We start from the raw sequence: 14,398 nt of genomic DNA on the forward strand, positions 1-14,398 counted from the left end.
CGATTGACCAGTGCTTCACTTTGTTCCCCTAATAAAATGATTCCGGTAACTGTGGGATAAATTCATGATTCAAGATTTTCAAATGCATCACCATTTTCAATACGTTGAAAGAGTATCTATAAGGTTCAAAACAGTTGAAAACAAAATGAACACTCGATATTAGCAATCAAACAGGATATGCAACACTACAAACTCCTTCCGAAATGACAACTTATTTCATTTATCTGATGTACTGTTATGGACAGATTCGCCAAATTAAATCCAAGATTTTGGATGCTAACAAGAAAGTACAAAGAAAATGACATCAAGTTCAATCTTGTTAAAGAGTCTTACAGCGCAAGCAACAATAATAACAATGTCGGTGAAAAATTACTTCAATCTCACACTCCATTTGATGGCCACAGGAAGTTACCTGCAACGGTGAAGCATGATATTAATTTTATTTGTCCAAGTTCTTGAATTGTAACACAAACGTAGGTTTTGATCATAAATGCAAAATCCTGCGGTCATACCACGTAAAATAGGTAAAAATAGACGGAAATGTAAAAGATGATGAAAAAAAATTTCTTTCATGGCCATACTAAATGTACCAAAATGTGGATATACAACTGCCACAACAAGCTAACATGCAATACTGTTCTTTGTTTCATTTATTGCATGCTTTCATTTGCTCCAAAAATCTACGTTCATGTCACATTGTAGGATATCATATTAGACCAGATATTAGTATAAACCTCCGTACCACACATACTTAGATATCACTCTCCATCCTTGTTTTATCACATTATCGAACATCAAGGTACCAAAAAGATTCATTTAAAAAAATGGACAAACCATAAGCAAACGGACTAGTTTTTGACGTAATACCAAGAGAACCGTAATGATCTAGCAGTGACCAACGTGCAAAATAGCTTCACCTAGAAATCTACCTAACACTCCAAAAAAAAATCTATCTAACACACTTGATCAATGATTGTCCACTGAATGCAAGTTGAATCAGCACGTGAAGCTATATACCTTTGAATGCATTTACTTACAAAGAAATCTTAATTCAAGTTGAAATCACTTAAAGTATGTTTGCTTGGCTAAATAGAATAAAAGGGGAAATGCAATAGCTATTACAAGGATGTATGGGCATCACATAATTTGGTTAGCATAATGGAATTGAAGAGGAATCTAACAAAGATGTTTGGTTGATAAAATCATGTCAATGAATGTGCAAGGAATAAGCACAAGAAACCATTTTATAAAAATATCAATATTTTTTAATTATAAATTAATACTTTTTATATTTAACCACAAAATTATCATATGCATCACTAAAATTAGTATAATTTTATTTTCTCTCTTTTTTCCCTTTATTTTCAATTTCATTTTTCTTTACTCTTTTCCTTCTTCCATACAACACACAAGGCACCATCATCAGACAGTATCTTTGCACCACTCTGACAATTTTCTTCAAAGTTAAGATTCATAAATTGCTCAGCTCAAGCGAACTTGATATATTTTCTGCTCCTAATGCACACATCATTGCATATATAGCACATTCCAAATTGATTGGACAGTTATTACATCCATTAGATATGTTCCCACAGGACAGAAAAACCAAACCATAATTACAAGCTACTTTAAAAGGTAATAACAGAGTATTGCATGTTTTCAGCTCAACTGGTTCACTGGCCTTACAATCTTAAGCTAATAATGCCTATTGCAAGAAGATAATAGATTCCTAATCATCTGACACCCAACAGATTAGTTAAGATCAATTACACAAATCCTTAAGCTTCTGCTCAGCTTACCCCTGAAATAATTAATTAAATAGACCTCAAATATTAACGTTCAAGCAACTGAACAACAATGTTCCGAATCCTCATAAATGCAACTAAGAAAGATGCAAACAACTAAATTTTGATGATTTTGAAGAGTCTTCCTACCCGCTTAAAGCCTTAAATTATTCTTTTTCCACCCACTTCTGCTATATAATCTCATAGTTTTGTCCACCAAACTTTCTATAATTTCCTATCACAAGCACAATTGGAAACCTAATTTAGTTAAATTGTTTTAAACTTCTCTTTGTACAGATTCTGAAATTCATTCAATTAGTTTCACCAACAACATCAACAAGCAAAAATTAAATTATGTTGAAAAAAAAACGGTAAAATGGATTGTTTTAAAGAAAGAATAGATTACCCACTGTAACCGAATGAATCCATTCATTCTGACTCAATCTCTTCAACCTTCGGACCTAAATTCCCAAATCATGAACACAAATTAATACGGTTAGCCATTCTTTCCCGCAAATAATAGAAAAATCATATATCATACAATGCGAAAACATTGATCTTCTTTAGAATCGAGGAATCGAAGAGCAAGTAACAAAAATGACAGTTAATCGAGTTGAAAATATATAAACTAAAAGCTGTAAATGAATTTTAAAGAGAAGGAAGGGACCGTGGAGTGAAGGATGGCGTCCATCCTTGCCCCAACCGATGCCGCGGGTGGCGTCGAGGTACCGGCGGACGAGGTGGCGGCATTTCTGGAGATGGTTTACTCCTTCGATGCGGTAACACCACCTGACCTTGTCACGGAGGATCTTGGCTTTCTCAATGTCGATCCATTTCTCTCGAACGATGTGCTCCCTCATCTCCAGCATGGCCACCGGGTCTTTGTACGGATTGGCCGGATCGAAGTCATCCGGCGCCGTTTCTTCGAACTCTGCTACTCCCTTCTTCCTCACCATCTCGATTTCACTCGCCTCTTCTTTTTCCCTTTGCTTCGTTTCAACTTTATTGTTGATTTCGGCGTTTATGATTGGGCTTCTTTCATTCTCCAATTTTTTCAGACCCAATGGGTTTTAAGTTTGGTTAAACGAAGCATTAATACCTAAACTATCATATTTTAGTACTTAATTTTTTTTATTTTTTTAAAATTATACATAAAATTTAATTTTTGTTTTATTTTAATACCCATGTTAGAAATATAACGTTAAGTTTTGAAAAAATTGAAAGTTTATATACTAAAACAAACAAAAACTGATATTTTGCATACTAAACACGTTAAGTTTTTAATAGACACTAAAATAAAATAAAAACTAAAATTGAAGTATGCTTTTGAAAAAATTAAAAGTTTAAATATTAAAACAGAAAAAACAGATAATTTAGGTACTAAATGTGTCGTCTGCTCAAAATTTATATAAAATGTACATTCTAAAATTAAATGTTAATTATTTTTAAGAAAGAAGTGGTATTTTTAAGAGGTATTTAGAATGTTATTTTTTCCTAAAGGTTTTAGATTCGAACAACTGTGTTGTATATGTTATCAATAAGTTAAAAAAAATGTGAACGTATATTATTTTATAATCACCTCATACTATTCAATAAATAAATAATCATTTTAAAAAAATAATTGATTTAATTAGTTAAAAGGATGATTATTATCCGTTGAGACTAAAAAGTAACCAAGTTTACGATTACGAGAAGTTAGTATCTTACAAGTCAATGTTTTCTTTGATAAGTTTATGATTAAGTATTTGACGATATAAATATATATAATGTCTTAAGTTTTAGACTTATGCGAGAGAGAATTTGTTAAACATTCAAGAGCGAAAAAAAATAACTAAAGCGATATCAGAATAAAATAAGGCATTCACAAGAGACAAGATTTAACGTGTGTTTAGGACATGCCAAACAAACAAAAACTGATATTTTACATACTAAACACGTTAAGTTTTTAATAGACACTAAAATAAAATAAAAACAAAAATTTAAATATGCTTTTGAAAAAAATTAAGAGTTTAAATACTAAAACAGAAAAAACAGATAGTTTAAGTACTAAATGCGTCGTCTGCTCAAAATTTATATAAAATGTACATTCTAAAATTAAATGTTAATTATTTTTAAGAAAGAAGTGGTATTTTTAAGAGATATTGAGAAAGTTATTTTTTCCATAAAGGTTTTAGATTCGAACAACTTTGTTGTATATATTATCAATAAGTTAAAAAAATTGAACGTATATTATATTATAATCATCTCATACCATTCAATAAATAAATAATCATTTAAAAAATTAATTGATTTAATTGGTTAAAATGATGATTGTTATCCATTGACACTAGAAAGTAACTTAAGTTCTAGATGATGAATGATAAATCCATCACAAACCAAGTTTACGATTACGAGAAGTTAGTATCTTACAAGTCAATGTTTTAATTGATAAGTTTATGATCAAGTATTTGACGCTATAAATATAGATAATATCTTAACTTTTAGACTTATGCGAGAGAGAATTCGTTAGACATTTAAAAGCGAAAAAAATAACGAAAACGATATCAACATAAAATAAGACATACACAAGAGACAAGATTTAACGTGTTTAGGACATGCCTACCTCCACATGCGAGATGAAGAATAATCTACTATAAACATAGAGAACACGAAGAGTAAAAATACATGATATCATATGTATTCTAAAACTCGATATAGATACAAAAATTCGATATATCCCAAAACACTCTTTCAACATCTCTACAAAATCATCTCTGTAACATAAACCAAAAAATTTCAGAGATCTTAAATCAAATAACTGTAGGTGTATATATTATCAATAACTAGAAAAAATCTAAACATATGTTATATTGTAATTATTTTATATTATTCTAAAAAATATATTAATAATTACTTAAATATATGAGCATTCTATGTCCAAATTATAAATTATCGAAAAAAATCTAAATAACGATTATTTTATTAATTAAATTATAATTTTTTTATTAATTTAAATAAAAATAAAACCATATCTATTTAAATATAACTTTCAACCTTTTAAATATTGAACGTTTACGCCTATGGTACTTATACTATTTAAATCCGGATCTTGACAACTATTCTTTTACCACGAAGAGTACTTGATTTGTGCCTTAAAAAAAACTTTTCAGAACAACTTCTCAGTTCTAACAGGATAATGGAGTTGGTTGGCCAGACAGCCGAACTCCATCCTTGATGATGGTAACCATCTCAAGTCAATCCACAAAAGATGGGGGCATCAATGTCGGATCATGCACACGTGGCAAACACCCAAAGGAACCAAGTCAATCCATAATGGAGTTAGTTTCCTACTTTACCGGCTTTTTCTCCCTCCCCTTCGATATTATCAGAAATGGTTTCGAACTCAGTTTTCGAAAGAAAAAACAATTTATATATTTTAATGGCATAACCCCATGCTTTGCCAATTAACAAAGATTCAACCTTTGTTCAACGTGCACATCCCTTTCTAGCTTTGTCTTTGTCTTTGTCATGACTCCCCAGTTTTACTGTAATGCTTTCGTCATCTTTTTCAGTTCAAAGTTGTCCTTTTAGTTTTCACTATGAATCTGCAGATTGTTCATATTTTTCGCATTTTTTATGCTTCTTGTATTGTGTTAACAAATGTTGAATGATCATGTCTTAGTCTTTGGATGGTATAATGTTTAGTTTTGAATGTATATATATTGATATATACATATATATATAATATATATATGTATATGTGTGTGTGTGTGTGTGTATAAACATTCACTGTTCTTTTCCTCCTCTGCAGCCAAGAAACGTGAACTCGTGATTGAGTGGATAAACAGTATTCTTCCGGGCTTCAATTTAACAACAGAAGCATCTGATGAAGAATTGAGAGCTCGCTTGATTGATGGAACTGTTCTATGTAGAATCTTGAACACGATTAAGCCGAATTCTCTAAACGAGGTTGTTCGGAACTTATTTTAGATTCTTTTGATGGATTCTTAATATTAGTTTACAGAGTGTTTATGTGAAGGATGAATGTACATTCTTTTCCTCCAGGGAGGGTTTCTCGAAAATTCTTCGGTGTTGCAGTCGGAAAATGTTAAACGGTTTTCGGCCGCTATGGACGAGATGGGGATACCCAGGTTCGAGTTATCAGACCTAGAGAAGGTATCCCCTAACAGAAAACAGCAGACAGCAGTTTAATGAATATGTTTGATCTGTAAAATCAAACCTTATATTGGTGTTACATAGATACTTATTGCTTTAGTTTATCTGCTTCCTCGTCTATGAACATGGAAGAGTTTGAATGGCGTTCGATGATCGTACTCTTTTCCGTCGTCTTCAGGGATCTATGAAGACTGTCGTCAACTGCCTTTTAGCACTAAAGATACACTCCGTATCATCTGTAGATGACTTATCTGCCTTAAGTACTATTACTAAAGCTGAAAGCATCGACGGATATCCATCGTCCCCTGGCTCTCTCCCACCATTATTTGATGAAGAAATACGGAAGGCTTCCCCGGGATTAAAATACCAATGTGCCATGCACAATCCTACAATTTCAGGCATGTCTATCTGCCTCCTTGTTTGTGCTCACTGACATTGTATCTGGGATAATTCGAACGGTCCAGGTGCTTTCAATGGTAAAACTGTACATATATGTGCACAATTCATATATATCTAAATGTGCCTTCTGCAGAACCATCAGCCACAGTACTGCAGCATGATGGACACAAGTTCCATGACTTGTTTCAGTTGAAACAAGAGCGTTATGATGAGCTCCCCGTAACAGATATTCTAGAAATGATGGAATCAAACAATTTAGATGTAAGTGGGCAGCATTAATTATGTTTTACATTGTTGAATACCCCAGAAACTTGTTTCATATGGTGTATGTTTGATGTGTTCTCATATTTCCTGCCTGCAGAATGCCCCAACTCAATCACTTTTAAATGCTGTGTATGGTATTCTGGATGAAAGTGTCGAAACAAAGAAAGACGAAATGACTCATGTACGTATTTGGACTTAGTATTTTACATGAATGGATTTGCATACATGTTCAAACATATGGATATTATGTTTATTGCCTCAGCTTGTGGCTTGCCTACTGAGAAAGCTTGTGCAGGAGATCGGACGGCGCCTATCAACACAAGCAGATCACCTAAGAAGTGTAAATCCAATTCTATATTATCTTGCTTTAAGGACTTTATTCTCAGTTTCTCTTTATAGATTGTTATGTGGTATTGTGGCATGCAGCAAAACAATCTTTACAGGGCTCGTGAGGAAAAGCACCAATCGAGAATCAGAGAACTCGAGGCCGCCCTTGCATCTGCAACTCGTAAAGAGACTACGGTGCATAAACTAATGAATAAAAATCCACTAAAAGGCAGTTCCCTTGTGTCTGTAACCTCTGTATTTAATGAACTTATATGTTACCGCAGGTCACATACCAGGCTCAGCAGATAAGAAGTATAAGAAAAAAGAGCACTTCTTGGTTTTTAACTTCATCGGCCTTGAACTGCTTCCGTCCGACTCGCTCGCAGGCATAGTTTTGTAGATGTTAATTTACACATTATTAATCATTACTTAATGCAAAATCTTCATGTGGAGTCTTTACTTCCTGTGGATATCTAATCTCATGGACTATGAGTACCTTTCTCATAGAATTTTTGGTTCATTTACTTGCAGATTGTGAATTTGGAAATGGAAGAAAAACGGAAACTTGAGAAGCAAGAAATGATGAAGTTAGTGAAAGAAAATGAAAACTACATCCATGAAATCGCAGAACTGAAGCAACAAGTAGAAATTTCTGGAATGATGCACAAGTTTGGCTCCAGGGAAATGGAAGTACAGGCTAAGGCTGCAATTACAGTACTCCAGATGAGGATAAAAGATCTCGAGAGCCTCCTTGCCGATTCAAGAAACAAGGTGAAAGATATTGAGAGTCTCCTTTCTGATTCAAGGAACAAGGTGAAAGATCTCGAGAGCCTCCTTGCCGATTCAAGAAACAAGGTGAAAGATCTCGAAGCAAGTTTCGATTCGAAATGCCAGAGTTGGAGCATGAAAGAGAAGATCTACCAAAGCTCTATTGATTTTCAGTTAGAAGCAATGCAGGTATACATATTGGTTTCTTTCATTTGAAATTTGTTTCATTTGAAATTTGTTCTTCAACATCATTCATTTTACTAATTTGTGCAAGTATTCAGAATTTGAGGTCAACTTCCAAAGCCGTTAAGCAAGAAATAATGGAAACGAAGAAGAGTTATTCTTTCGAATTTAATCACTTAGGTGTGTTTGTTGTTGGAAAGTTTTTGTCAGCTTGTTTTGTTTGTGGTAGAAGTTGCTACAAGAACTCTCTCTTTCAGAATCAAAGCTCAAAGCATTAGCAGACGCGGCCGGGAACTATCATGAAGTTGTTGCTGAAAATCGAAAGCTTTTTAACGAACTGCAGGATTTGAAAGGTACCGATATAAGAAGCTTCTTGTTAATGGATTCTATGATTTTGTTTATCACCTCCTTTAATGTTTTTTTTTACAGGGAACATTAGAGTTTATTGTCGAATAAGGCCATTTCTGCCCGGAGAAACCGGAAAACAGCCGGTTATAGAAAATATCAGTGAACATGGGCAGTTGGTTATTGCAAATCCCTCCAGGCCAGGAAAAGACGGCCAACGCTTGTTTAAGTTCAATAAGGTCTTTGGTCCAAATGCTACCCAAGGTGCTATTGTTGGTTAATTCGGCCTATGTTGTTTGCGATATGAACTCGAATCTCTTTGTTTTGTGAAGCATTATGATGTCTGATATATAGAAATTCTTTTAAACAATGTCAGGGGATGTGTTCTCAGATATTCAACCTTTTGTTAGATCAGTAGTTGATGGATATAATGTCTGCATATTTGCCTACGGTCAAACCGGTTCCGGGAAAACCTATACAATGGTATGAATCCCTTTACTCTTAAGCATTACCAAGTTGAGCTAACATCTTTGAACAATCCCCACCAATTTTTCCTTTTGACATTTTCAGACTGGTCCTAATGGAGCCACTGAAGAGGAATGGGGCATTAATTATCAGGCTTTGAATCATCTCTTCAGAGTCTCTCAGAGTAGAAGACAGCACATTCTCTATGAAGTTGGGGTGCAAATGGTTGAAATATACAACGAACAAGTGCGCGATTTGTTATCGATCGACGGTTCTCCAAGGAAATATCCTTATTGTAAACAATATAGGCCTTATTAAATGAAAGTTTGAGTAATGTTCATGATTCAGTTATAGTTATATTTGGTTTCCTTAATCTGCACACGGTTGGGATTACAACTATCTATCAACCTAATGGGTTAGCTGTACCTGATGCTAGCATGCACCCTGTTCTGTCAACCTCGGATGTTCTGGATTTAATGGATACCGGATTCAAGAATCGGTCTGTTGGTGCTACCGCTCTAAATGCAAGAAGCAGTCGCTCTCACAGGTTTGTACATTCAATATTTTCGACCACATCTGAAAACCTCTGCAGTGACATAATTTAGAGTTATGGCTGCAGCATTGTCACCGTTCATGTTCGCGGGAATGATTTAAAGACTCGAGCTGTATTGTACGGTAATCTTCATTTGGTAGATCTAGCAGGCAGTGAAAGAGTAGATAGATCTGAGGTAACTGGAGATAGGCTTAAGGAAGCACAACATATAAACAAATCATTATCTTCCCTTGGAGACGTTATTTTCGCTCTCTCGAAAAAGAGTCCTCATGTGCCATACAGAAATAGCAAGCTCACTCAAATACTTCAAAGCTCTCTTGGTACCTCTTTCATCTTTATTCTTATACTACAGAAACCGTCTCCGGGTTCTGGAGTTAAAAAAATGTGCTCTAATCGCTCGGGGAACACTAATGGTTCATCTGATTTTTTGTATGGTACATAAGTTCCATTGTATTGTATGTTATAGGAGGCAAGGCAAAGACACTTATGCTAGTCCAGCTCAATCCCGAGGCCAGTTCGTATTACGAAACTATGGGTACTTTTGAAGTTTGCTGAACGAGTTTCCGGAGTCGAGCTAGGTGCTGCACGAAGTAGCAAAGAGGAGAAGGATAAAAGGGAGCTAATGGAGCAGGTTCTGTTTTTCCAAATACAAGCTCAATTGAGTCAGACATACTTGATGGAGAATTATGCATACTCATTGTTTCAGTTTCCTTGAAATGTTTATGAGAATCATGTCTAATAGGATACTGTACTATTACTCCATTCATATTATTGTGTTTCAAGTTTATCTGGCTCTTGCAGATTGTTTCTCTCAAAGACACTATAGTCGAAAAGGATGAGGTTATCAACCGATTGAAATCGCCTAAAGATGTAAAACCGCAGATACCGCAGCATCACCGGTGAGCAACAAGGAAAGGGATGATTAAGGTATGGTTCTTCCTCTATTCTATAGGTGGTTTTCCTCATGAAAGCTGAAAACTGTCAGAAGGTGGGAAAGGCTTAGGACATACTGAGAAAGCAGTTTCGGATCAAACCCGAAACCGGAGTGAACTAAGTGCTTGAACACAAGTTCTTGGTCACTTCTCTTGTGGTTCAATCCACTTCATAAACATAATATCATTGCATTTGCAACTGAAGTTTCATTCTATAAGTGACAACCAACTTTATTGGGTTTGCAGATAACATAACATTGATGTGGGGAAACCTTATTCCAGTGTTTTTCTTCGTTTTAGGGTACAAACTTCAAATACAAAATGATGTAAGCACTCTTTGATGCACAATTCTTTGATATATTCTTTTATTGTTGCATTTTGTTTTCAAGTTTAGACACCAAATGTGTTCTTTGGCTTGTTTACCCTAAAGCTCATATATGCGAAATTCTTGCTGGACCAAGGTAGCATCGAAGGAATGATTTATTAAAACCAGCACAAGCGCACTAGGAACAGACACAACAAAGCCTACAACATGCAAACCTTAGAGCTCTTTAGCTTAATTCTCATTTCCTATGGTGGATACAAAAATGAGTTCTTCTGTTGCTCCTTTGAGGCATTAGAAATAGTCTAAGCTCCACTTCGATGCCGAAGAAATGAAATACATTTGATTTCCATAGATGAAATCATTCACATGTTTTTTTTCCTGCAGATATTTTATTGCCAAAATTAGATGATGATGTGCATCATGATTTCCATAGCTATTCTTCTTACCTCTGAGTTCTCCTATTATACACTGTATAAAGTTTTTTTGCTTGAGATACAAGTATGTATTCTATAATACATTATATAAAGTTATTTTGCTTCAGATACAAGTATGTATATCAAGTATGTTAGTATCTGTGGTAATGAGAATCACATGTTCTCTTATATTTGTCACTCGATTATTTATTATGTTTCAAACTTATTATTTTTCGTTAAAAATTTGACGATTGTCTGAGTTATATGTTAACATACTGATTGGGATATGATAAAATATGATCTCATAATCTCAAACGACTATCATATCTCAATCATATGTTAACGTCCAACTCAGATGACCGCTAATTTTTAAATGGAAAAAGACTAGTTTAGAACATAATGAATAGTCAAGTGATCATTTTGTAACTTTTAATAGTCGAGGGACTCGACAAAGTAACTTCCTATAATTAAGGGACCATTTTGTAACTTTTAATTATCAAGACGCTCAATAAAGTATTATCCTATAACAAGGGAACATGTGTACTTTACCCAAATAAGGATCTAGACAGTACAACCTTCAATTCACATTTGTTTAAGATTGATTCACATTTGGGTGGAGAAATTTACCGACCATAGTAAATTCCAAACGAAGTAACAATTTTAGGGCAACTACTTGCTACCAATGCCCAACTAATGCAAAAAGATTGGTCACCATGCCTAGAAATTTACCCCTATTCAACCTCTTAAAGACGGGCCTATATGTCGTCAAACTTAAGAACAGTTTTACCTACAACATTTATGGGTAAAGTATAAAAATGATCCCTCGACTATACGATACTACCTTATTAAGTCCATCGACTATTAAAAGTTACAAAATGGTCACCCGACTATTCCATTATGTTCCAAACTCGTCATTTTCTGTTAAAAATTGGTGGTTGTCTAAGCTGGACGTTAACATGATGACTGAGATATGATAGTCGTTTGAGATTCTGGAATCAGATTTTATCATATCAGTTTCAGTAGGTTAACTCTCAACTCCGAACACCATAAGTTTTTTAATGAAAAATGATGAGTTTGAAACATAATGAATAGTCGGGTGACCATTTTGTAACTTTTAATAGTCGAGAGACTCAATAAAACAACACTCTACAGTCGAAGGATCATTTTGTAACTTTTAATAGTTGAGGGACTCAATAAATTGTACAAACCATTTATGTACTTAACCCTGTGAACATTTATTTACATATTAACAATTGAATTTTTAAAATCTTAAAAAAAGTTAAAAATTCAAAAATTACTTCGCATCCTTATATTATGTTTAAAAGTAAAGAGATATAAAATTTCAATTTACTTGAGAAATTAAATTAATTCCTGTGTAGATTCTGGTACATTTAACTTTTTATTTGTCATATAAGGTACATTTTTTCACCAAAAAACATATGCATTAAGTCACAATTGTTTAAGATCGATCCACATGAGGATATTTCTTTGTATTAATTAATGGAATATTTTTTAGTAAAAAATTATATTTGATATAATATATATAATTTACAATGCCTTATCATTGAAGTGAAACTTTATAGATCAATTTGAAACAAATTTTCAACATGTATTTTATATTGTAATTGTATGCAAATTTAAACATTTTTTTATATAATTATATTTTAAAAATAATACTATTTTTTAATATTCTTTGGCATTTTAAATAAATTTGATTAATGTTATAAAATGATTTAACAAAAGTCCATTTAATTTTACATATAAGTATTTGTTGAAAATTTAAGCCATTTCAACAAACCTTTTTTTTAAATATATATATATATATATATATATATATATATATATATATATATATATATATATAAATAATTGTTGATTGTTTAACTAGAGAAGCTTAGATATGGACAATTTAAATATATTTTTAAAGATGTCTCGTAATTTAGTTGAATTTTTAAGTTTAGGTCAAGGGTAGTTCTCAGTCCACGGTCGCATACCTAGGATTAGGGATGTCAATTTCACTCGTATCCGACAGGTCTTAACTTGATCTGACCCGATTGAGTCGAATTTTTTAAAAATAATTTGTGTTCAGGTGGAGGGTAAAAAAACTACGATCCGACCTAACCCGAGGATAATAATTTAATTTTTAAAAAAAATTATTATTATTTTAATTAAATCCTTAATTTGTATTGGGTCGGCTCGAAATCGGATTGAGGATATATATTTTTTGGGTTGAGTAGGGTTGACAAAAAACTCAACCCTAACCCGACCCATTGTCATCCCTACCTAAGACTCAATTGAGATTTACATATGAATTTATAGATTACTCACCAAAAGTGAAAATGGAAGGATTCAAACTTGGTCTTATAAGCTCAAATTCCTGAATTTCAATCACTTGTACCAACAATCGTTGGCCTCATCATTTAATTCATTAATAGTATATAAAATTGCATTTAAATTAGTGTATTAAATATTCATCATTGTACAAATCAAATTATATCAATGATTAAAGAAATGATTGTTATTCATAAAAAATCTCATATTCAAACACCAACGACTATAACATATGTGGTTGAGCGTTTATTTATTATTTTATAATTATCTTAATTTAATAAAAAAAATATCCATCCTTCTCTCGTATATTATTTCAAATAAAACAAAGTCTAGTTTATAAAATCAAACGTATATATATTAGGTTTCAATAATTATGACAATAACAAGAATATATTAAAGAATCTAACTTTGTAGAGACTGCATACACAGAGATATAATACTTTTAAATTTGTTTAACTAAAGGTTCATAAATTATTATTAAAAATATGATACTCTTATATATTTGAGAATAATTCTAATCATATTGTCATTTTAAAAAGGTTAGGCCTATTTAAAAAAAACCTTGTATTTGATTTAGTGGCCGATTCAAAAATATTTTTAGGATGAACACATGTATTAATAACAAAAAAATTCGTATGGAATGAACATAAATAAAATTTCAGAGTATGAGATGATTATACTATAAGATGGACACGTACCATCATGGATTCTACATACATTCGCCACTGATTTGATAGTGACAAATTATTATACTCTTATATAACAACTCTTAATTTTTTTTATTAATATGAGATGATTATCGGGTAGTATATGTTCGAAAGACTATCAATCATTTGACATCGAATACTTAAATACTCCTGTAAACGTTATGCTTGAACCCGAGACTTATAAGGATAACAGATGTCTTCAAATCACTGAGATCGTTTGATTCGTGCATCGTAATCTTTTATTCGAATAATAATAGAGGGAGCATGGAGTTGGTGTTTCTAGAAACAAAACTTGAAAAAGAAGAGGGAGAAAAGGTTGCGGTTAGGATTGACATTTGAGGTTTGAAGGCAAATGAGATGAAGAAAAGGTCTAAGCAGAAATTCTTCAACCATAGATACAGTCGTGCGGGTTGGTGATCCTTTTAACCACTCATTATTATTTATCTT

General features: G+C 32.9%; 1 protein-coding gene and 1 pseudogene across 2 annotated transcripts; one reads left to right on the forward strand and one right to left on the reverse strand.

Moving 5' to 3' along the window:
* Window positions 1-161: 161 nt before the first annotated feature.
* On the reverse strand, window positions 162-2,796 carry LOC120210658 (NADH dehydrogenase [ubiquinone] 1 beta subcomplex subunit 10-B-like). 2 transcript variants are annotated; one of them, XM_039209357.1, is made up of 3 exons: window positions 2,452-2,796; window positions 2,191-2,245; window positions 162-412 (listed from the first exon to the last, which is right to left on the reverse strand). In XM_039209357.1, the coding sequence occupies exons 1-2, from the start codon at window positions 2,738-2,740 to the stop codon at window positions 2,214-2,216; spliced, it is 321 nt and encodes a 106-aa protein (XP_039065288.1). In that variant the 5' UTR covers window positions 2,741-2,796; the 3' UTR covers window positions 162-412; window positions 2,191-2,213. The 2 variants fall into 2 exon arrangements, with proteins under 2 accessions (XP_039065288.1, XP_039065289.1); XM_039209358.1 differs by lacking the exon at window positions 162-412 and adding an exon at window positions 1,963-2,084.
* Window positions 2,797-5,291: 2,495 nt separating this feature from the next.
* LOC120210741 lies at window positions 5,292-10,165 on the forward strand (annotated as a pseudogene).
* The last annotated feature ends 4,233 nt before the right edge of the window (window positions 10,166-14,398 follow it).

Source organism: Hibiscus syriacus, unplaced genomic scaffold (assembly GCF_006381635.1).
Source record: "Hibiscus syriacus cultivar Baekdansim isolate YM2019G1 unplaced genomic scaffold, ASM638163v2 tig00109926_pilon, whole genome shotgun sequence".
Classification (NCBI taxonomy): domain Eukaryota; kingdom Viridiplantae; phylum Streptophyta; class Magnoliopsida; order Malvales; family Malvaceae; genus Hibiscus; species Hibiscus syriacus.